General features: G+C 46.7%; 1 protein-coding gene across 2 annotated transcripts in view; it reads right to left on the bottom strand.

Annotated features, from left to right (window-relative positions):
- The window catches only part of LOC146026512 (histo-blood group ABO system transferase 2-like), a 128,885-nt gene extending 125,994 nt beyond the window's left edge, over positions 1-2,891 (bottom strand). For both annotated transcript variants that reach the window (XM_083157252.1, XM_083157251.1), the window contains exon 1: positions 2,707-2,891. In XM_083157252.1, the coding sequence (XP_083013378.1) occupies positions 2,707-2,774 (68 nt within the window). In that variant the 5' untranslated portion in view covers positions 2,775-2,891. The remainder of the gene's footprint in view (positions 1-2,706) is intronic.
- Between the last annotated feature and the right edge of the window lie 23,162 nt (positions 2,892-26,053).

Genomic DNA, 26,053 nt, shown 5'->3' with positions numbered 1-26,053 from the left:
TAGCTGGGTTCCAATGGTCAGAATCCCAACTTACACAGGCTATTTTCCTTAGTGGGAGTCCATGACCCCCATAGAGGGAGATCAGCGTAGGTGGCACGACCCCCATAGAGGGAGAACAGGTCAGCGCTGCCCTGCTGAATGCCGAGAATACAATTTTACCAATAAAATGGCCCACTAAAATACATACCTTTGCTCATCATACCCATTATATTAAAATATAATGAACTAATATAATCAATTTCTCCTTCTTCTTCACTTTGACTACCCCAAATATATAACAGAATTTCTTGTGCCATTCTAGGAAATAAAGTTTAGAACAATGTGTATTGGGGTATGGGTAAAAACTGGACCAGGACAAGACCCCCGGACTGCCGGACTGGACCCTGTCACCAGTGAGAGGAAGAAGGGGATAATAAAGCCTCCCCGTTTGGTCCAGGCATGTAGCAAAAACTGGAACGGTCCGGACCACACGGGGAGGCTGTAATCTCCCCTTCCCCATGTCCCTGGTGAAAGCTATCACAGGCATCCCCCCGTACAGGAAACTCCTAGGACGGAACACACCCAGGGCCGGCGCTACCCACTCAGCAGCTAAAGCTTCCTCAGCCCTCACTGTCACTGCCTCCTGCACGCTGCCCGCAGCGCCTGTCTGACAGCGGGCGGGCGGCAGTATAAAGAGCTGCTCCCTGCACTGCGAGTGCACACAGCCTGCACGCTGCCCGCAGTGCCCGTCTGACAGCTGGCGGCAGTATGGAGAGGCTGAGCATCTCCCTGCACCCATCACACACTGTCCTCCTCCTGTGACCTGCCCCCTCTTCCTTACGGACACTTGTGCTGAGGCATGTAGCGCTGTCTGTGAATGCCTGGATGACATGTCATGTCCGGATCTGCCCCCTACCCATTGCTCCCTGCGCCTGTCAGCTGTCAATCAAATGACGAACAGGCAGCAGCGCCACATCCCCTTCCTTCCCTCTTCTCAGTGTGCTGTGCCATTGCCATTGCCAGTCCTCAACACTCCGCCCCCTCTATCTCCTCCCCTCTTCTTCCATCTCCTCCTTCTGTCCCCTCCATTGCCCCTCAGTCACGAGAGGGGTGTAATGGCGTCCTCAGCGTCCTGCCTACGCAGATAGAAGAGGAGGGGCTGCACAAGAGTTAAACAGCAAAAGAACAGTGAGTCTTTTATTAGTAGAGATGTGCAGGTTCTGATTTACTCTGATTTACTCTGATTTCAAAGCAGGATATTATTGGCTATCTCAAATCACATAATTGCAGATTTGGTACTTGTGTATTATCTGGGCGCCCGATTTTTTGAAAGTATGCCTTAACTTAAGGCATACAATCAGATGCAAAGGACCCGATTTTTTCAGAAAAGATTTTTACATTGGATCCAATGTTAAATGGTCCCTGAGACCCGATTTTACATTGGGTCCAATGTAAAATGCCCCCCAGACCCCATTTTCTATTGTATACCCACCCTGTTCATACCCCCACTATCCAAGTGGGCATGGAGTTGAATTTATATAGTGTGGCGAGCGCAGCGAGCCACCGAGCCCGAAGCATGGCGAGAGCAACGTGCCCCGCGAGGGGACGCGGATTACTTAACATTTATTCTGCGTCCCCTCGCAGGGCTCACTGTGCTCGCCACGCTTTGGGCACGGTGGCTCGCTGCGCTCGCCACACTATATAAAATCAGCTCCATACCCACTTGGACCCAATGTAAAATCAGGTCTCAGGCACCATTTAACATTGGATCCAATGTAAAAATCGGGTCGATCGCATCGCATGCGATTTGGTTGCATGCGATGCGATCTACCAGATTTTTCCGACCCGATAAAAAAATCGGGCGCACAGATATTACACAAGTACCGTAGATTTTTTTATATTAATTTAGACACTTTTAAAATAATGGGCTAGGTTATGTGCCTAAAGGTGGCCATGCACGCTGCAATAGCAGCGTGCGATGCAATGTGCGCTCCTGCGGGCATCGCACAGTACAAAAAGTATGTGCTGCACATAATTTGTACTGCTTTCGGATCGCATCACACACACATTGCATGCATGCTGTGCGATGCGATCTAGCCCATAATGTATGCGATTCTCGCAGCGTGTATGGACACTTGTAGTGCCTGCAACATTTTGCAGACACAGCACTGAGATGGTGTATGCATACATGTACATGCACCCGAGATCCTCCATAGGATCGCATATTGCATACGCTCCCACAATCGGGCTGCAGATTGTTGCAATAGCAATGTGAAAGGGCGCAAAATTTATGGTTTGCAGGAGGGCGCCGGATACCCTAGCACCGGCCCTGGACACACCCCCGGACTGGACACTACAAGCTCCACACTGCAGATTTTGAAGTCCGGTCCGTCGGTCCAGGGTCTTGTCCAGGGTCTTGTCCGGGTCTGGTTTTTTGTTTTTTTTTGCATTGCACATGGAAAGAATGTATTTCTTTAAAACTAGAAATCCAAACATTTCACAGTAAAGGGGTGTACACACGGAGCTAATATGTGCTATTTTCTAAGCAATCTGACTAGAGGGTTGTATGCCCCTTAAACAAAAGAACACATTAAATAATACATGATTAATAATACCGTCTGGTTATTATATCGTATTAGGCATATAAAGAAGTAAAAGTTGAAGTCAAGAATTAATATGTGAAAAAAAAAAAACACAAAACCACAGCAAATAAAACATACAACTTACCAGAATCCTACAATAAACACAACCGTCACAAATACAGTTCCAATGACGTAAGGTCTGGACGGCAACATTTTCTTCTTACTGAGTAGTTATAAAGTCCGTGCAAGGGAGACAGGTGCAGCTTTTTTCCAGCTGAAGAAAAACATATGCAATCCTCATAGAATAGTTAGAGATCGCAAGTTGTCTGGGGCACGATTATTACAGCAATGACAAAAATAGCAGTATTCAGCATAGGCAGCTACTGACAGCTTGTGCTTTTTTTTTCCTGATGAACCCATTGGAAGGTTTTCAGATGAGAGACTGAAGGGTGTAACCTATCTATGTACCTCCTGCTGCTAATGTTTCACAGGATTTTCCCTAGCTACATGAAGGTACACACATTCTTCCAGGGACGTGCGGTGAGGTAAATGGATGAGGTGTCCCTGGGAAGTACCAGAGTCAGATTTGCACACAATTTATGAGCCATGGGATACATGTAGGCATTATACACATGTGCAGCAGTATACACTGCTGGAGATTTGATGAGTTTTAATAAGAGATGCGCAGCAAAGGTAGCCAGGTGAGGCACTGCCTCACCTGCTATAGACTTTTTATACTCCAGAGTTTTGACTATAAAAATGATTAAAATAATAAAAATAAGATTTTTTTTATATATTCTTTGTATTTTTGACATACTTCAAAAACTCCAAACTCCGGCATATACGTTAGTATGACAGGAAAGGCTGTGCCTCACCTGCCTCACCCCACCGCACGCCACTGCATTCTTCCCAATAGATGTCATTCCTTTCATCCTGTTCTTTGACATAGTAACAAGTATATATGAAATTGTTTTTGATGATACATACATCTGAGTATGGCACATTGGGTCGGCAATGCATTGGTTCGGCCACTGAAGGTCAACGTGACTTACTGTAGGTCGATACCTGAAATAGGTTGACATGCCCAAGGTTGACATGGATGGAAGGGTGACACAAGCATTAGGTCGACACTTTTTTTGGTCCCGATTGTCAACATGGACACCGCGTCCCTTCGCCTGGCTCGCTGCACTGACCAAGCTTCGGACTATTCTATTCTCCCTCTGTGCCTTAGTGGATGGTAGGGCATGAAATACCAACTGTTGGCACGTCAGCTCAATTTTTTTTGAGTTGCTACTCATAGTAAGAGATGTTTTTTCTTCCATTTAAAGTCACGCTACCACCCTGCGGCTGTGACCAACCCCCTGTGTCTACACACTCCCCCCCCACTCTTCCACCCAATGGCTGTTACATCTTTCTGTGTGTTGGTGTCTATAGCGGGCCATACACTTGTTCGATTTGGGAACTTTCACCCGATTCCGAATGGTTGGGCTGAGAAATCGGGTGAAAAGTGGGCAAATCACATGTGTTTGAAATTTGATACCTGTCCCATGAGCAATCAGATAGGAGTTGGATTTTCTTGCAGGTCCAACCTCCGACAGCCAAATCGAATTGCATGCGATATATCGTGTTGAGATATATATATATATATATATATATATATATATATATATATATATGTATATATATATATATATATATATATATATATATATATATATATATATATATACACTAAACATCGGCACTCACCTTTCCTAGCTCTAACGCGCTATATATAGGCACGCATGCTGAAAGTTATATAAACAATGCTTTTTTTGCTAGAAGCACTCAGCATCACCATATTATACAGTCACCTGGAGAGCCTCTCGCACTGGGTTAGTTAGTCTGATAAATTGTTATACTGTCACGGCTCATTGATTAATGTATGCATGTATGACAGGCTGCAATTATGTAATGTACAGGCAGCTCACTAACGTGATCCCAGACTACCCATAGCGGTTTCCCCATTTTAAATTCCCTATACACAAGCACCTAGTCACTTTATCTTTACGCACTTTGGCCCTCATTCAGGTTCATGCGCTCGTATGCACATTCGCAAGCACTCTTACGGAAAAAACCACACGCACGCATCGGGCGAAGGCACACCTACAGTGCTTGCGAAATCATTCGCACGCAACCATACAAAGAAGGGGGGTGGTCTATCACTGTGCGTACGTGTAAATGGTCGCACGCGCCCACACATTTGCGCACGCACACTCACCTCAAGCTGCTAACGAACATGCTCTACTCCCCAAATGTTAGCAAACCAAATACTAGTATGCACATGTGTTGTGTTGTAAAGGAAGTATCTGATATCTATGTTGCATGTGAGGTGACACATGTCGACTAATGTTGACAGGGGCAACATGCTAAATATAGCAGAGTAGAAATGACAATAGTGGTGGTATGTTACATAAGGCAAATTTATAAGGGTGGGATTTGTTTGGTTTTAGCGCATTGGTTTGGTCAAAATAACTTTAGCAACAGAAGAAGTTTGTATCTGCTAACACTTGATTGCTGGTGGTATGCAATCAGAAGTTGTGCTGAGGTAATTGTCTCATGAAATCAACCATGTATTGGTGTCAATAGTGTGCAGGTGCCATTGATTTACCCATTGATTTAGCCATTTCGTGCGTGTGTTTGCTCCGTACGAATGAGCACATTACAGGGAGCAAGGTGTGCGAAACGACAAACCTGCTTTGAGCTGGCGAAAAGTTTTGCGTTGGAGGGGAACAATCCCTCTTGCACTCATGCGAAAGCACACCCACCACTCATAGTGTACGCCCATGTGTACGCCCATGTGTACGCCCACTTTTGCTCATTATAATGGTCGCGCCCATGCTAACGCCCACTGCACGCCTACTACCGATGCACTCGTTCGCACGGAGAAATCTCCGCGAAAGTTTGCTTGCGAGTATTTTTTAATGACATTGCACATGCGCAGTGCGCTTGCTGCACATGCGCAATGGGGGTTGCAGGGTGAAACGTGCGAATTCGCATGCGTACGTGCCAATGTGAATAAGGGCCTATATCCAGCTAATATTGTCTTTTTAGAGTATGTGCGCCACTGTACTTGATACAGGTTTTAACGCACTCTGACTGTTTTTGTCCCCACTTCTTGCCGTAGGCCAACGGGAATAGACGCCGGCGCGTTACCGTGGCAAGGGACCAACGTCACGCAGCCACGTGACAACGCTGCCGGAAGACAGCCCCGCGGCCCAGCGCTCACAGGTGATCACGTAAGTGTGCTCTTGTATTTAAATCTGGTTTTAGCACTGATTCCTTGTTCTCTGCACTTTAGTTTTGATGCTACGCTTTGTTATGTTGCACAGTCAGCAGTCCTGAGGAAGGGGCGCAAGCCTCGAAACTGTCGACATGCTAATGCTGACACCACCTTTGCTGTGATTTTTTGCACTATGCTCTTCATGTTTTGAATACAAGTTTGTTGCCTTTTGAGAGTGCCGCCTCCAGTCTTCATTTATTTTGAAACACTACCACTATACTTATATTGTGGAAGGCACCTCCTTGTTGCCAGCTATTGTACCAAGTGCCGGTCATCACCCATCGATATATATATATATACAGAAGATCCCTAGAGCTTGGGGTCCCCAAAGAAACAGGCGGCACTCTCTGCACATTTTACATCTGCCCCCCTGCAGTGCACATGGTTTTGTCCATCTAAGAAGGATTTTGTCTCAAAGAGTGAGACGTACGTACGGTCCGTTTCACCGTACGTTTCCCGTACGCGGACGGTGAGCGAAATTCCACCCACAAAACATCCGCATACGGACGGTCACAAACACCGACAAAGGGGAGTGGCATACACTTGAGCGTACGCCACCGCGCACGGACGGATCTCCTCTTAGACACCGATAACTGGCGTACAACAGAGCATACGCCACCGATTACGGACGTCTCTCGTCCATTTTCCCACCGACATCTTACAGCTATCTGAGCGTACGCCACCGTGCACGGACGGGTCTCCACTGTTTTCAATGGAAAACTCAGCGTATGTCACCGATCATGAGAGTGAGCGTACGTCCCTGCACGCTGGCAAACCCTTCACATATATGGCCCTGCTAATCTAGCCTTTCAACTATGATTAAGGTAATTAAATGAATTATTCTAATTGTTATTCAATTACTGTTTTCTATTACCTCAATTGTCTACTTTAATGAACACCCTAATAAAAATAAATTTTAACCCTCCTTAGATGTATATTTATTATGTTCTAATGTTGCATTTGGTACTTGTTTCCTAGCACGGCCACAATCGCGGGCATCGTGTGTCATTTTTAGTGGTATACGACGCGACCGACGCGATGCCCCCGATTTTCCCATTGAAATGCATTGAAAATAGTCAAAATCGCGTCGGTCGCGTTGTATGCGGCTAAAAAACCCTTAAATGGTCCAGACGCGATGCCCACGATTTCCCCATAGGAAACAATGTTAAATGGCTCAATGTACCCGCGATGCCCCCGATTTCTCATAGGGAACAATGTTAAATACCTCAATTTCACCAAATCATCATAGGGAACAATGGTAAATGGGCCAGAAAGCCCCAAAAACACCCCAGAACAGTGAAATGTCCCCCCAAAAGTACTTTACGCCACCCCACGATCAACGCGAACCCGAAGCGTGGCGAGCGCAGCGAGCCCGCGAGGGGCGGCGGTACGCGTCCTCCGACCTTTTCATACCCCCACTATCCACTAGGGCGTGGAGTTGAGAATAGAATAGTGTGGCGAGCGTAGCGAGCCACCGAGCCTGAAGCGTGGCGAGCAGACGCGGATACCTTCACAGGTAAACGCGTCCCTTCGCGGGCTTCACAGGTATCCGCGTCCGCTCGCCACGCTTCGGGCTCGGTGGCTCGCTGCGCACGCCACACTATTCTATTCTCAACTCCACGCCCTAGTGGATAGTGGGGGTATGAAAAGGTCGGAGGACGCGTACCGCCGCCCCTCGCGGGCTCGCTGCCCTCGCCACGCTTCGGGTTCGCGTTGATCGTGGGGTGGCGTAAAGTACTTTTGGGGGGACATTTCACTGTTCAGGGGTGTTTTGGGGGGTTTATGGCCCATTTAACATTGTTCCCTATGATGATTTGGGTAAATTGACCCATTTAACATTGTTTCCTATGGAAAATCGGGGGTATTGCGGCTAAATTGAGGCATTTAACATTGTTCCCTATGGGGAAATCGCGGGCATCGCGTCGCGACCATCGCACCCGATTTTTTTAGTGCTTGCGATGGCCGCGATTCCCGCGATGCCCCCGATTTTTCCTCACGATGCCCACGATCATGATCGTTGTGGCCGTGCTAGGAAACAAGTACCGAATTTTTTTCTCAATCCGTGTGTTATTGTGTGAATTTTGGCTCAATCCGTGTGGCAATATGTGAATTTTGACACAATCCATGTGGCATTATTTAAATTTTGTCTCAATCCATGTGGCATTATGTGAATTTTGGCTCATTCCATTTGGCATCATGTGTAAGGGGCAAGTATAATGGGGTCTAATATTTTGTTGCATACTGTGTAGAAGTTGTATATGGTGTGGTACACTACACTCAAGGACAAGCCCCCTGTAGAGTGGCCACACCCCTCTTTTCCTTCGGCGTGCGCACAACTGCATGCTTCGCTTTTGTCGCCATGGTGGGCCTGCGTACTTTAAATGCCAGGGCCTATTTTTAATCCCATTCTCACCCTCTCTCTGCCGCTCTCTTAGCATGTACACTGGCACCACTAACACCGCCCCTCCACCACCCAACCCTCTTTTATAATGGTGCCCACCCCTGTCACCTGGCCCACATTACACTGTTATATATTTGGGGAAAATAGGAATGAGAGATAGATTCAGTTACATTGAATCATCAGCACCATTTCCCAGCACTTTACCAAGTATAGTAGCTCTTACTAACTGCTTTGGGGCTCAGCTACATTTGGATATCAGTCATTTTAAAAGATTCCTCTCAGATGTAGCAGTGCACACCCACGCTTCTAGGTGCCACGTTCACAATCGCTATGGAACTAGCCACACCCTGCGCAAAATTGTATTACCAACTATAATCTCCCTGAAACTAGTTTTCAAAAGTAGGCAAGTATGGTTCTGTTTCTTTATATTCTTGCACTATATTTCTATATATATGCACTATGCACATCTAGCAGCCAACTCACTTTTTAGTTTATATATTGTAGTGTGACCACTTGTTTATATCTAGAATGTTTTCGCTGCTGGTCTTATTGTTTTGATGTCCCACCACAGAGCCAGGGAAGACACGCTACCAGCATCCTGTATATCCTAGCAACGGCTCCAGCACACAGCGGAGCGGAGCTGCGATCCCGGAAGCCGGCGTCTGTGAGTGGTACTGTAAATTCTGAGCTGCCAGATAAAGGTACTGTAAGAGAGCACAATGCTCCTTTTCTCTACAAAGCACCTTATGCACTTTATTTGTCTCCATGTCCTCATGACAAAGCCGCACCGGCTTTGAAACGTCGACTAGAACATGTATATGTATCACTAAATTAATGTGACTGGCTCGGAAGGTCGACACAAGTATTAGGTCGACAGTGAAATGGTGGACATGAGTTTTTCATCTTTTTTTTTAGCCAACTTGTGCTGGCATGCGGTATTTCATACCCTACCATCCACTAGTGCATGGAGGAAGTATATAACGAGGGAATGAGCACAGTGAACCATGTGAGGGAATGCAGTACACTGATACGGTGACCATGTTGGTTTATCTCTTTTGACTGTCGACCTTCCCATTGTCGACTTGCATGTGTGGACCTTCATCGTGCATATAAGGGATGCAGTTAGCATCCCGGCAGTTAGGTTGATGGGGTTCAGTATACCATCATCGTCACTGGATCTCCGAAAGGTTCGGGATGGTTATACCAGACTTCCGACAACTGGTATCCCGATTGATGAGTATACAGGGTTTGATAGGGTCAGGCCGGTCAAGGTGGTGGTAGGGTTAGACTGTGAGGAATGGAAGGTAAGGGTTAGGCTGTGGGTCATGGGTGTTAGGTTTAGACACTAGTGGGGGGACCGTGAGGAAGGCAAGGACCCACGACCCACAGCCTAACCCTTACCTTCCATTCCTCGCAGTCTTAACCCTTGTTAAGCTGTGGGTAGATTTAGGCACTAGCAGTTTAGGGTCAGTTTGCAGAGGGAGGGTTGCGCTGCTACAAAGGAGGGTTAGGTGGGGCAGTGGGAGGGCTACTTACTTGACCCCGTACGTATTCCCTCCAGGCTGCCGGAATCATGATTGTGAGTGACTGCCAGCAACTTGACTGCCATTTACTCTGTATGCATCTTGTATATAGGGGGTTATTCTTGTTCGTTCGCATGGGGGAGCGATGTTTGGCATTTGCATGTATGTGCATAAGCAGATGCTTGGTGTGAAAGGGCATGACAAACTGCTAGTTCGCCGTCCTGTTCGCACCTAGCAATGCGGATGGGGAGCGGCAGCGATGGGAACGCCCAACATTTCATGGGCGTTCCAGTGAAAACGCTGGGCATTTCCATGCTAATGCACCCGCAGGGAGGGGGGGGCAGCTTATGAGCAGCGGATGTCAGCTGCCCGCCCGTTTCATGTATCAGGGACGTGCGGTGAGGTAAATGGCTAAGAAATCCCTGGCAGGTACCAGAGCCATAGACTTTTTACTCCAGAGTTTTGACTATAAAAATTATTAGAATAATAAAGTTTTTTTATATACTGTATAGTCTTTTATATAGTCTTTTATATATAGATTTTGTATTTTTGACATACTTTATAAACTCAAAACTCAGTATGACAGGAAATCGCCACCACAACAGCAGCACTCGGCAAGAATGATACAGGAAACAGCTGCGTAGACTGATTGTGTTTATTAGCTTCTTCATCAGGACATAAAAACAGTACAACAATAAATATATTTATAGGTTCAAATACTGTATGTGCACACCCTGTAAGGTGGGCATCTGAGCATGTCGTCATTTCTACGCAACTGCACCCACGTCCATTTGTCTCCATGCCGCCTTGATCACCATGGAGACATTGCAAAACGTCACACAGCCCCGAGCACCACCAACGGATGCTCGTTGCTAAGGACGTGCAGGCCTGACATAACATTAAAAAGCATTACAATAGAAAATGTACAAAAAGTAGAGATGTGCGGACTCGGATTCCAGAGATCCGAGCCCCCACGAACGTCATCAATCCGAGCACGGTTGCGAGCAGCGCTCGGAGATTTCCGCCTGACTCGGGTCCGGCCGCGCGGGCAAAACGTGGAGTGATACACAGTGGGGCGCAACAATGCACAGTGGTGATAAACAATAAAATATAAACAGTACAGAGGGTTTGAAGGGTAACCTCTGACTTAGCTGCTAACAGGCTGGAGTCTCCTACAACCACCCGAAGGTGATAGGATCAGACAAGGCTGGACAGGCACAGGAACCCAGGAACCAGTAACACTATCCGACAGGGCAAACTTACAGAAGCTATTCCCAGCAGACGCCGGCTATTAATTCAAAACTGGTGCCCGCCGGCTGTGACGTCAGCTGCTGACACCGAGAGCCGCCGGGCGGAAGTTCGGGGACGTTGCAGAGCAACGCCCCGACGCCCAGACTGAAAGGGAGGCTTGGGACGTTGCCCGGCAACATCCCCAGCGCTCTGCTGCCGCCTGACATCCGCCGACTGTCCGGGATCTCCAGCACCCGGACGACGGCATCTAACAGCTGCATGACTGACTCCATAGATTCCTCCGGAGGATCCTGCAGCGCTACGCCTACTACTACTGCCGCTGCTGCTGTTGCTGCACCTGGAAGTCATTCATCATCCCAGAGGGGAAGTCGTAAGACTGCTACGTCTTTTACTAAGCAATTGACCATCCAACAGTTGTTTTCCATGAGGATGAAATACGACAGCAGTCACCCTATGGCAAAGCGGATAACTGCGGCCTTGACAGCTATGTTGGTGTTAGATGTGCGTCCGGTGTCCACCATCAATGGAGTGGGATTTAGACGGTTGATGGAGGTATTGTGTCCCAGATACCAAATCCCATCTACTGTAGATTCCACTTCACTAGGCAGGCGATACCCGCAATGTACAGGGACGTCAGAAAAAGTTTCCTCAGTGCCCTGAAAAATGCAGCTGTACCCACTGTCCACTTAATTATGTACATGTGGACAAGTGGATCAGGGCAAACTAAGGACTATATGACTGTGACAGCCCACTGGGTAGATACATCGCCTTCCGCAGCAGCAGCATCTCCTGCATGCCAGCTCCTTCCAAGGCAGGCTACGCTGTGTATCACCGGTTTCAGGAAGAGGCACAATGCCAACAACCTCTTAAAGAAACTGAGGGAAATCATCTCCCAGTGGCTTACCCCCCTTAGACTCTCCTGGGGATTTGTGGTGCCGGACAACACCAGTAACATTGTATGGGCATTAAACATGGGCAATTTCCAGCACGTGCCATGCTTTGCCCACAAAATAAATTTGGTGGTGCAGCATTTCATCAAAAATGACAGGAGCGAGCAGGAGATGCTTGCGTTGGCCCGCAAAATTTGCTGACACTTTCAGCATTCTGCCACTGCCTGCCGAAGGCTGGAGCGGGAGCAAAAACTCCTCAACCTGCCCTGCCATCATCTTAAACAAGAGGTGGTGATGCGCTGGAACTCCACCCTCTATATGCTGCAGAGGATGGAGGAGCAGCAAAAGGCCATTCAAGCCTACATGGCCACCTACAACATAGGCAGAGGAGCGGGGCTGCACCTGACTCAAGCGCAGTGGAGGCTGATTTCCGTGTTGTGCAAGGTTCTCCAGCCATTTGAACTAGCCACATGTGAAGTCAGTTCCGACACTGCCTGCATTAGTCAGGTGATTCCCCTGATCAGGCTGTTGCAAAAGCAGCTGGAGGAAGTGAAGGAGGAGCTAAAGTGTAGCGATCCCGCAAAGCATGACGCTCTTGTGGATGAAGTCCTCCATACGCTTTGCCAGGATACGAGGGTGGTCAGTCTGTTAAAGTCAGAGGAATACATCTTGGCCACCGTGCTCGATCCTCGGTTTAAAGCGTATGTTGTGTCTCTGTTTTCGGCGGACACAAGTCTACAAAGGTTCAAAGACCTGCTGGTCAGGAGATTGTCATCTGAAGGGGACTGTGACACGGCCCCAGCTCCTCCTTCATTTTCTCCCCACCTGTGCCTGTGAGGAAACAGCTGCAATTTCCCACACAACCCGCTGGCAGGGATGCAGGGCAGGCAGGAGGGAGTTTGGACATCCGGTCCGGACTAAAGGACCTTCCAACGATTGCTGACATGTCTACTGTCGGTGCATTGGATGCTGTCACCATTGAAAAAATGGTGGAGGATTACTTTGCTGACAGCATCCAAGTAGACATCTCAGACAGTCCTTACCTGTTTTGGCAGGGGGAAAAAGGCAGTTTGGAAGCCCCTGTAGAAACTGGCTCTATTTTACCTGATTTGTCCCCCCTCCAGTGTGTACTCCGAAAGAGTTTTTAGTGTAGTGGGGAACCTGGTCAATGAGCGGCAAAGGAGGTTGCTTCCGAAAAATGACGAGAAAATGATGTTTACAAAAAATGAATTATCAATTATTCAATGAAGACCAGGATTTGCCCCCAGAGATTATAATGGGACCTGTGACTGTGGAGTCCAGCGAGGACAAATTGATAATCTGTGAGGATGAGGAAATACACACTGAAGGGGGAGAGGAATCAGAGGAGGAGGAGGAGAATGACGAGTGACGATGACATCTTGTCGCTGTAGAGCCAGTTTATACAGGGAGATATTATGAATTGTTTTTTTTGTGTGGGGGCCCATACAAACCAATCATTTCAGCCACAGTTTTATAGGCCCTGTCGCTGAAATGTTTGGTTTTTTAAAGTACGCATGTCCTATTTTCGCAACATAAGGGTGGGTGGGAGGGCCCAGGGACAATTCCATCTTGCATCACCATTCATTATTCCTACTGTTGAGAGTCATTCATATGTGGGACTTGTCTTTTCAATGCATACAACTGTTTGCATTCCACTAATGAGAGTAATTGATTGCTGCACCAATCGTCCACTGCCCACTGCTGGTTGCAGCTCTCACCCTGCATTAATGTTGGAGTCTGCCAATGCAGCTCTCACCCTGCATTAATTCTGGGAGTCTGCCACTGCGGCTCTCACCCTGCATTATTCCGGGAGTCTGCCACTGCCGCTCTCACCCTGCATTATTTTGGGCCTTGACAGCTATGTTGGTGTAAGACGTGCGTCCAGTGTCTGCCATCAGTGGAGTGGGATTTAGACAGTTAATGTAGGTATGGTGTCCCTGGTACCAAATCACATCTAGATTCCACTTCACTAGGCAGGCGATACCAGCTCTCGCCCTGCATTCATTCTTGGAGTCTGCCACTGCAGCTCTCGCCCTGCGTTCATTCTAGGAGTCTGCCACTGCAGCTCTCACCCTGCATTAATGTGGGAGTCTCGTAAATGTAAGGTATGGTACAGCTTGGAGCAAGTTCATAAACAAAATGTGAGTTGTTCAGATTTAAAACAACATTTATTACAGAAATAAAATTATACATACAAAGTGCATATGGACACTTTAGTTCATAACCGGATACATTCTTTGCATACAATGATAAAAGAATACCTCACCCTGATGTGTGGTTGCGGTGGGCTATGACTTAAGTGGTAAGCTCTGCGGCACCACCGCAGAAGGTATAGGGTAGAGGTCCCGGTAGAAAGTGCAAATGCGTCCTTTCTGGAAAGTGTCCAAGTGCCAAAAGAGGTGCAAATTCACCAGCATAGTACAGCAACGTGTTTCGGAGAGTAATCTCCTTCCTCAGGCTGTGTAGGTTAGGTTAAACGTAGGTACGGTCCATCTCACCGTACTTTTTCCGTACGCAAGCGGTGAGCGAAAGCCCACCCACAGAACAGCCGCACACGGACGGTCACAAACACCGACAATGGGAAGTGGCGTACACTTGAGCGTACGCCACCGCGTACAGACGGATCTCCCTCTTAGCCACCGATACCTGGCGTACATCAAAACGGACGCCAAAGTGTTCGGACGGATCTCGTCCGTTTTCACACCGACACCTTCCGTATATCTGAGCGTACGCCACAGTGTAAGTAGAAATTGAGTCCAAAAACATCATTGTTGCTCTTAGAAGTGGTTTATGTGTCTTTTTCCATATAAAAAACTGGTATGTTTGTGCTACAGTGAAAAAGTTGACACATGTCGACTTCTGTGAATTGAGTGTCCTGCTTTTTAATGTATACAAAAACACTTTCTGAATGGGTGTAGATCAGGGATGTCAAACTCAAATTCATCGGGGGCCGCATCAGCAGTTTGGTCACCCTCAAAGGGCCGGTTGTATCTGTAGGTCCCCCTGTAAAATTATAATGTCATGACACCACAGGCTGCTCCCCCTGTATAATATAAAATGAATGCCATGACACCACAGGCTGCTCCCCCTGTATAATAATAATGTCATGACACCACAGACTGCTCCCCCTGTATAATATAATAAAAGTAATGCCATGACACATAAATGATTATACAGGAGGAGCAGCCTGTGGTGTCATGGCATTATTATTATTATTATTATACACGGGGACACCTCAGGAAACAGCAGATATATATATTTTTTTTTATTGTGAGTGTGATCCTCATCCTCACTTACTGTTTCTCCGTCTGTCCTGCAGATGCTGCGGCTTCCAGCTTTTCTTCACTGCTTGCTGCGGCCACACTGTCCCCGACTCCCGGTCCAGCTTCCCTGCCTGCTCCTACTTCTCTACAGACGCATGGGCGGGCGGCGTCATCGTCATGACGTCCCCACCCAGTGTCTGTCACTGCCGGGCATCAGAGGGAACAGGCGGCCGGGCCCTCCTCCACGTAGCCGTGGAGGCCGGCGGCCATGTTTCTGTAGCCGCATACATATGTGCCTACAGGAACATGGCCGCCGACAGTGGAGGGACAGGTAAGGTGGCCGCGGACGTGGACGCGGCCCGCAGCACTCCTGTTTTAGACACACTGCCCCTGCGTGCTGTCTCCTCGCGCAGGCCACATGACGAGGTCTGGCGGGCCGGATTTGGCCCGCGGGCCTTGTGTTTGACACCCGTGGTGTAGATGGTTATAAAATAACTACCTTGACATATATAAGCAGGTCTTAGAATAAATCTTACCTAAAGTTAAACCAACCTTTACATGTTGAAGAGTAGAAAGATATGCTTCCAATGTGTTTGAGTGCTGTGTGTGGCTTGCAGGTAGTAAAATAATGGTTTTCACTTAATAGCCTGCAGCATTGCTTATTACATTCAGGTGTATGTGTTTGAGTAGTAATCAGCGTTAATTAGCAGACTCAGGCGTCCGCTCTCATGCGGTATCTCTAGGGGTGGTCTGGAGCTATCTTTGGCGTCCGCCTGGTTTTGGTCCAAAATGCACTGTGCGTTCGCCGATCGAGGCGGTTGTGGCACCGTGCATTTTGTGTGCACACCCCCGTGTACGCCCATGTTTACGCCAAGTTTTCCTCATTATGCCGGCGGCTCCCATAAAAACTCCCACATGCCCTTGCGGACAGGTTTTTTCGTACGGAGAGACCCATCCGTGAGCGGTGTGAGGTCGCCACACATGCGCATTTTGAAAGCTACGCATGCACAGATGAAAAAAAACCTCAGATCCGCCCGTTTACGGTCCCACCGTACCAAACAGAATAAACCCCCATGTCTCAAGGGAAAGTATGGACCTGAGGTCTTAGAAGTTCCACAGCAGCCACCTGCATTCAATTACAACAAGGATCCTCATAAACATCCTTGATGTTTTCATTTTCAGACTTGGTGGTGCCCCCCCCCCAGATCCCGGTGCCCTAGGCAGCTGCTTAAAGCTGCCTAATGGTAGAGCCAGCTCTGTATACTGTATATGTCTAGTGCTGTGAGTCTCTGAAACACTGACATCTGCTTGCAGAGTGTGAAACTAAATCTCTTTCTCACACATGCACAAACAAAGAAGGTAGCAAACTAGCTTTCAAAGTTTTTGCTTTGGGTGGGCTTACTAGTTAGAAATAACTTTACTATTAAAAGCAGATCACATACACTGTGGTTAGCAGCAGTGAATATGAATACACAGTCACCAGATCACAGCATCAGTATGACAGGAGTTCGACTCAGCAGTCAAGCTCACAGAAGGCACTCTCTGGACTGGTTCAGACAAAATGCATACGTTGGCATCGGAGGCCACGCCCAACGTTTCATTTGATTCTACTTCATCAAGGGGTGTTGGCTTTCATCTCTAGTGTGATTTAAATACCACCTAGGGACATATCCTTTACTTAATTAATCAGAGACCTGTCAGAGACATGTTTACACAGGTACATATACTGAATGGCATGCAATCAGTGTATCACAAAAGTACAAGAATTATACAATATATAATTATTACAAAACATCTGATGAATCTGAAATAGAAATATACTATATATATATATATATATATATATATATATATATATATATATATATATATATATATATATATATATATATATATATATACTCCCCCAATTCTGACAGATCAGGCTGAGATATCGGGCCAAATTGCATTTGTTTGAAATCCCATCCGATCTGAGGTGTGGTCCCAGTGGGATGTAGGGGGGTTACATCAACTGTCAGTGAGTCCAGGATAGTGATGTTTGGGGTGGCTCCCCTTTTTGAATATTGGACTGTGCTGCAGGCTCACATCTGTAACTGCCACTGGCAGGGAAGTCCAGGAACAGAACAGTTTGTACCTAATGGAATGGGTCATGTTGGAGGGTATGAGATAGTAGACAGGATCTGATTGGTTGCCCTTAGCAACATCACATGTAAAGTAGAATACACATCTTAGTAAATTTCCCCCTCAGTGCTTAGTTGTGAAGCACACATATATGTAGGGGTGATGTGTCCTGAACTCTATCAGCAGGCAGGGGCATAACTAGAACCTTGTGGACCCTATAGCAAAATCTTAATACCCCCCCCCCCCCCCCCCTGACTCTGTCAGCTGCTCTATGTATACTCCACTCCTCAGCGGGCCATGCTCACACCTCATTCCCGCCTCCTGCCTCCCTCGCGCTACTACTGACTGTATGATTGACAGCCTGTGAAGTAACTAGTACTTTCTCCCACTGTCACCAACGTATGTAGTAATTGATTGAACCCTAAAATAACTGCCACAAATGAATATAGGTATTTATAGACTTCAGCTTCTCCCTATGCCACATATATAATTTAGCCAATATATGTTCAGAAATATATACATACCTGTACATGAAATACATAAATTCCTATATTTACACATGGATTTAATATTTAACCCCTTCATGGGGTTACAGTTCTGCTTACATATGTCAATTTAACCCTTTATCAGGGTTACACCAGTTTGGGCCTCTTATTCTTCCATATGTATCTATTAATAACCCTATTGAATCTATATAACCAAAATTTAGGTAACATTCAAGGAATTGCTCTAAACAAATAAAGAATTTAAATCATTGCAATCCCAGTGGCGCACTCAGGGGTTTCTCTGGGGTAGATTTATTAAGCTCGGTGAAGTGATAAAGTGTCTGGGCTTTATCACCGGCCAATAACATCCTACCTGTCATTTTTCAAACCAAGCCTGTAACTTCACAGTTAGGAGCTGATTGGCCGGTGATAAAGTACCAGCCACATTATCACTTCACCAAGCTTAATAAATCTGCCGCTCTGTACCCAGAGACACCCCCCCCCCCCCCCCCCCCCCCTGAAGACAAGTTGTCGTTTTTTTTTTCCTTTTTAGGCAGAGGCAGATCTTCCGCCTTCTGCCTGGAAGATGGCTGAGGGGAGCAGCAGGAAATAATCTGTAGCGGTAGCAGCAAGCAGCGAAGGGGGAGATGTGCATCTGCAGCCCTGCAGGGACCATGACAGACGCTAATAAATAGCTAGGGTAGGCGACCAGCCACGAGCTGAGGGACTTCGGCCGGTGCGGCTAGCCGTGAGCTGAGGAACTTCAGTGGTAGTAATTGGCAGTAGCATGCAGGGAGGGGCCCAGTTGGGAGCTAGGGTCTTCAGCCCTGTTGGAAACTCAAGCAGCAGGGCGAGAGGAGGCAGGGCAGCTATGTGAGCTATGGCCTGATGCTATCGGCCAGGACAGGTGACATGGGCACAGCTCTTCACACAGCACGATTAACAGGGGAGCTGTTGTGGCTCATGTTGTGTAGCTCCTCACAGCACAGCAGCACTAAGGAGCCTGACTGCAGGTGAGTGTCTCCGTGCACTCTTATCTCTGGCGCTGGGTGGCAGATGAGGAGGCAAGAACCTATCTGGAAACCCCCATGCATTCCCTACCTGCTGGGTACAAACATGTTTTGGTTATCGGGTACAGCATGTAATATGCAGCACAATCTTTGTTACACATTTCACAGGACTGCTGTCAGCTTCTTCAAACAGTTATGCATATTTTCTTCCAATGGTCCTATTTCTGGAATCAGAATAAACACACTTTTATGCAGAATGCTGGTCTAACTTGTTCTGTGCTTGATTGATTAATCTGCTAAAAAAAACAATGAAACATCAATGAACTTTTTCTTTAAAAGAAGTGATACTGACAATTCAACTGAGGGAACCTGTGCCAGAAAGCTTTAAGTATCAGGCCCATGGTTCCCTAATCTCGGTCCTTTGCATATACACTGAAATGTTTTTTAAATAGCACAGGGGAGCGGATCTATTAGTATTATTCTTAATAACATAATGGGAAAAGGGGAGTTTTCACCCCCTTTTTGGATTAATTTAGTTTCACTTTAAATGTATTAAATGGATTTTGGAGCAGTGTTCATATAAAAATCTACTCCAAACCCTTTCATTCACTTTCTAGCTTCAGATCACATTTCTCATACTGGAAATAGGAAATGTGATCTTGCTTAATTTAAAAAAAAAAAATTTGTGCACTGGTGGAGGCAGGAGTAAGGGGGTCTTGACAAAGGTCTATGCTTAGACCGAAACGTTGACCATGCCCACTATCACCTGAAATTATCGGCTGTGGTATGTAAATAAACACCTGCATTTGGAAAAAGACCGGTGAGTGCACCCATTTTTCTTTGTGGATATTCTGTGGAAGCGCTTGAATAATTTGGGACTTTCTGGTTTTGTGGCACCCTGGCAGCTGGCTGTATGTAAGGAGTGTGCTGTCCTACCTGCATGGATGAAAAGATATTAGAGATATCCCTGTGATAATAAGGCTTTCCTGAGATAGTGTTAACCACAGGTTGCCTCCGGTAACTGGCTCCGTTCTCCACTCTGTCAGGCAGAGCGGAGTTGGGAGTTCCTGTGGTCAGCTATGTGTGTCTAATAAGACCACAGGCTGATCATCCTTTTTTCTGTCAGAGACAGATTTTTTGCAAGATCTCTCCCAGCACACAATAATTGATACATGCATGTAATCAATTATTGCAGTGTGGATTGGGGGCGATTTTATCTCATCACATCCACATCTGACAATGAGGAAATCCGCACACCAAAGACAGATCTTTATCTGAATTGTCACCTGTATTGTGGCACTGTGGTTACCTTTCACCTACAGTATTACACATTGTGTAACTCTAATTTATGTGTGCAACCCCCCCCCCCCCCCCTTTAACCCTTAAAGTGAGTTTAGATTACCAATAACCTTGGCACAAATGGACGCAGACCCTTAACCTGCTGTTAAAGGGTTGTGCTTATTGAATATCATCAGTGCCTCCACCCAAGTATTGGTAAGTATTATGGGCCTACTTTGGAAAGACCATTGGATAAAGGACATGTCTGTGTCTCTGGTCTCATTGGGTAAATTATAGTAGCATAGTATAAAGTATTCACCCACTTACGCTTAATATTGACTTACACTGCAGCTCCAGAAAATAAAATCTCTCCGGTACACCTATCTCCAGTGTTGGACTGGGGCATGAAGGGTCCACTAGGAAAAAGCAATGGTAGAGGTCCATTCTTACAGGATTGGCTAACCGTTAGTGTATGATCTGGACCCCTTGATAAATTGATATAGTTCATACTGCTATTGCATGCATGGTAATGTAACAGATTGCTAGTGTAGAAGATACACCATAGTATTGTGCAGTATAATGAGCCTGGATCCGGATCCTTAGAGGTGGGGGTGAGTCCCCAGGCAGTGGGGCCCACCGGAGGTTTCTCCTGTACCCCTGTGGTCCAGTCTGGCCCTGCTTCTCTCCACTTATCATTAATTACAACAATTTTATTTAAATTAGTAAGTGACATAAACAGTAATATCTTAACTTCCATGCATATCATTTTAATTACAACTATTATGGGCAGTATTCAATTAGAGTCGGATCCATTCCAGTATTCATTTGTCGGAATGGATCCGACAAGCCCTATTCAATGAGCTGCCAAATCCACTATCAGATTCCTGTGTCCCATCGTGTTTCTGTCAGCAGCTCCCCATGTGTGAAATCACAGGAAAAAAAGGAGAAAGAGAAAAGATTGTCTTCTTTTTTTGGCGCACAGAAGAAAAAGAAAGATTCAAGTATTATTGTAGTGGTTTTTTTATTTTATTTAACTTTTAATTTGTCTGTTTTAAAACTGCTTGTTCCGTGAAATATTGGTGCAGTAAACAAAAATTAATTTAAAAACCGGTGTCAGTGTGTCTTTACTTGATCCTCTAATTTGGTTTTATCCAGAGATGTGTGTTGGAATTATTTTAAACATCCAAATACAATATCTGATCATGTGTACCCTTGCAGAAAAATCCTGCGGGTGTTGATACAATGTTTCCTTAATGGGTTATAATTGTATCAAATTCCCTCTCATTTATTGTTCCTCTATAAGTATATTTGTATTCATCAGAGGATAAGGGAATATACAATATCTGATCATGTGTACCCTTGCAGAAAAATCCTGCAGGTGTTGACACAATATTTACTTAATGGGCTATAATTGTGTAAAATTCCCTCTTACCTTTTATTCCTCTATAAATATATTTGTATATATTGTCAGAGGATAAGGGGATACGGACAGACAGGTTTTATGTGTTTTGACTGTCTTGTCTTATTTTACACATGTGATAGTGTATATAATTGACTAGGTGATTCATCGCGCCCTACGGGCGCTCTTCACACCGTCGTGAGGGGCTGTGCCCCCTTCATTTGTGAACATTTGTATATGAGAAAGATGGTTAGAATTGTATGAAAGATGGCCTGTATTACAACTTGAGTTATAGGTGAAATGTTTTAAATAGAGAGCATATGATTTGGAAGGGGGTGTGTATTGTTTTGTTTAATTAAAAAGCGGTTACAGAGTAAGATGTACATTGATAGTGTGGATGGTACAGTGACATATGTGGATGTGGGGGGGGGGGGCTGTGTGTGCATGTTGTTTAGGTGTGTGTGTGCAATAGTATAGTAAGGTGTTTTTGAGTCAGCGGCTCCCCACTGGCGGAGGTCACGACACAGGAAAACAGGATGCTGGGTAGTGATAGGGGTGTGTGGGCATAAGGGGGACTAAAGAGGAGGGTGGGAGATACTGTGCAGCTTCTGCCAGTGGTTGAGGGTCCAGCGTGGCAGTACAGGAGTACAGGATGGTGGCCCTGAGTCAGTGTCTCCTCCTACTGGGTGGGAGTTAGGGTGCATGAGAGCAGGAGGCTGGGCTATGTGGCATGATGGGGGCATGTGGCCAAAACAGCGTCAGCGACTCCCCAGTGGTGAAAGTTACGATTCAGGAGAGCAGGAAGCTGGGTAGTGATAGGGGTGTGTGAGTATACGGGGGACTAAAGAGGGGCTTAGGGGTGCCGTGAATTGTGGGAGGAGCACGGGGGGTGCCGTGAATCAAGGGAGGGAGGGGGCGCAGGTGTCCGCGAATCGCGGGAGAGTGCGGGGGTCCGCAAAGCGTGGGAGGGGGTGTGAATCGCGCGAGGGGGGTTGCGAATTGCGGGAGAGGGGGTGCGCGGGGGGTGACGTGAATCATGGGAGGGGGGTGTGAATCTCAGGAGGGAGGGGCGCGATGAATCACCTAGTTGGTTATATATTCTTGTAGAAGGATGGTAGGATGTTGCTGTCATTCAGAATGCATTTACATAAACAGTAATAGTAGCAGTAAAAGGTCTGACTTAAAACACCTACAGTAAAACAGAACAGGTGTTATATATTATACAAAGAATTGGTTGATGATGTGTAGGTTGACGTGCACATAGTTCATAGTTGTCACTGGAAAAAAAATGCTACAAGAAAAAATCAACACAGAAAGTTCAACACATGTAAATGTTGACATAAGTGTGGCACTTCATCGGTGTCCATGTCGACACATGAGAATGAATATGAAAACATTCAAAAAAAGAAAAATAAATCTTCAAAAACTCATGTTAACCTTTTTCATTGTCGACCATAGCCGTGCCAGTGTTTTGCATGTGCCATTTAATCCTGGGGTTGCCGTGAATCACGCGCGGGGGTGAGGGGGGAGGAGGTGAGGGGTGTCCGCGAATCACGGGAGGAGGGGTCGTGGGTGGATGCCGTGAAATGCGGGAGGGGGGGTCGCGGGGGGGGGGTGTGGGTGCCGCGAATCGTGGGATGAGGGGGCGCGGGGGTTGCAGTGAATCGCGGGAGGGTGGGTCGCGGGGGCGGGGGGTTGCCGCAATGACAGGAGGGGGGGTCAGGGGTGGGGAATCGCGGTAAGGGGGGTCGTGGGAGGCACCGTGAAGCACGGGAGGGGGGGCCCGGGGGGTTGGCGCGAATCGTGGGAGGGGGGGTCGCGGGGTGCCGCGAATTGCAGGAGGGGGGTGTCACGGGGTTGGGCCGCGAATCGCTAGAGTCACCGGGGGTGCCGCGAATTGCGAGGGGTGTGCTGCAAATCGCGGGAGGGGAGTCGCGGGGGGTGCCGCGAATCGCCACAAGAAAAAATCAACACAGAAAGGTCAACACATGTAAATGTTGACATAAGTGTGGCACTTCATTGGTGTCCATGTCGACACATGAGAATGAATATGAAAACATTGAAAAAGTGAAAAATAAATCTTGTCAACCTTTTTCATTGTCGACCATAGCCATGTCAGTGTTTTGCATGTGCCATTTAATCGTGGGGATGCCGTGAATGGGGGGGGGGGGAGGGATGTGCATACCCAACATGACCCTCTCCAGGAGGGACACATTGCTCTGTTTCTGGACTTTCTTCTTAATTTATGGATTACCATCACCTGTGCTTAAACACCTTATCAATTACCCTGTTTAAAATGACAGGTGATGACAATCATAAATTAAGATGGAAGTCAACAAACAGAGCATTCTGTCCCTCCTGGAGAGGGTCATGTTGGGAGGTATGGAGGTGTGGGGCGCTCACCTGGTGTGTCTGGTGAGTAGCTGTGTCTTTGCTGTGTAACATGGAGAGGCAGAGGGTGTCTGGCACTGTCTGTGGGCTCACTGGGCTGGTTCTCTGTCATGTGAGTCAGTCATGTGAGTCAGAGGCTCCACCCAGCGTTATAGCTCCAGACACACTTTGAGTGACAGATGTAGCCAAATATATAAGAGATTCTGTTTAGCAACACATAACTCTGGTTTTAGTTTGAATGTTAATTCTTAGTTTGGGATTTATGACCTTTTCAGCATCTATATTGTTCAGCGCTCGTAGGTTTATGTAGCGTGAGTACAATGTTACCATTGACTCAATAATCTTCCGCTAATCCTTCAATATAATCTATCCCTGTATTTTTGAATTATAATGTCGATTGAATAATTGAATCCAACTGTGGCCTTTAAATACTGTTCATAGGAATTGTGAACTGGAAATTCCCTAAAGTGTAGAGTTTATTTACCCTGCCATGGGTGTAACTAACTTTATGTTAGACTGCTCCTTCCAATAGATTCTGTGTTGCGGTTGCCATAAAACAATAATTTCAGGTAAATATAATGTGATAGTTCACAGCTACAAATGCATCCAGTTCCAGAAGGCTAGTTCCTTGCTGTCTATCACACTGAAAAGTTACATTTGTAAACAATGTAAATGTTAAGCACTACCGTCAGCTGTCATTCACTGTTGCACAGTCTCTAGCTACATATAACATGGGGTTGCTGACTCTAAGAATCTCCTCTCCGTGAGAAGCTCGGAGTGTAGACTTTCAGCAGCAGTTCTGGGGCGGAGCTTGAGCGTGGCGTCATTAAGCCCTGCACCCAGGATGCAAAAATAGCGAATTCACGGATGTCTGTGGAGGGGGCGGGGCTAAAATGATGCGATTGTGACATTTTTGCTCCACCCCCTCCTCAGAGACCCGCGGATTGCGGCATTTAAATGCCGTTTTCGGGGGAAGACGGCCACGATCGGGGGGCGCAGTGGGGGTACCCCTGAATCTGGGAGAGTTACCCACCTTTCTAGGGGGCCCGGAGGGGGACCCGATTTTTTGGAGACTCCCGGCCATTCCGGGAGGGTAGGCAACCCTGATATAACACCCAGTGCCAGATTATGGTCCACAAGGGCCTGGAGCTGAAATGTATAAATGACCTATTGTGTGTTAATGCGAGGATGTAACAAGTGCTGCGACAGAGTGACTAATGTGTGCAGAGGGCGTGGCCTGTGGTGTGGTTGTGGCTATCTCGTTTTATAGTGAAGCTCTAAAAATATTTTTTTGTCTGTGAAAGGGTGAGCACTGTATTGTTTGATTTTTCATGAGTTCTAGAATAGTTTAAATTACAACAAAAATCCCATATTGTTCCCTGGTAATTGAGACCAGCTCCAGTCAATGGTGCTAAACATGGCGGCGACTGAAACGCCCCAATCCATAACACCCCCTATCGTGAGGTACAGCCCGTGCTGTGATGGCTTCCAACCCTTTCTATGGCATGGCGAGGACACTTCCAGGAAGTGTCCAATGTCCCCCGCAGAGGCAGGACTCGCCAGCCATCCTGGCAAATGGGAAGGGGGCAATACTGCACAGCGACCACCTGACACCTCACCTGACCGCTGGTCGAGAGCGTCTTCTCAACGATTTTAACTAAAGTTATAGAAGCCGAATTTAGGTGATAGCCCAAAGGCCAGGTAGCATAGGGATGGAAAGGGAATAGGGAGGGTGGGGTTCCAGACACAAATATGAAGTCACTTCCTCCAGACTTCTATACCCCTTTCTAAACTAATGCCCCTAAGCTATCTGGTTGGCCATATCACCTGCCACTCAACTGCCTGAGCTTTTCCTGGGTAATCTGCTTTCTTCAATAACTTTATTTAAACAATCACTAAATTCACAGGCTCTTAAATGCACTTGAGCCTATGCAGCCCTCGTTCTATCAAATTATCCATTCCCTTTATTAGCTTTGTGGCTCTTTGGATTTTTTCCAGTTCTATGATGTCCTTTTTATAGTGTGGGGCCCAGAATTGAACTCCATATTCAAGATGTGGTCTAACCAATGCTTTGTACAGTGGCATAATTACTTTTGAGTTCCTAGTTTCCATACCCCTTTTTATACATGCTATTATC

This window comes from Crinia signifera, chromosome 8 (assembly GCF_055691185.1).
Source record: "Crinia signifera chromosome 8, ASM5569118v1, whole genome shotgun sequence".
Classification (NCBI taxonomy): domain Eukaryota; kingdom Metazoa; phylum Chordata; class Amphibia; order Anura; family Myobatrachidae; genus Crinia; species Crinia signifera.
This window is presented reverse-complemented; position numbering and strand designations above follow the sequence as displayed.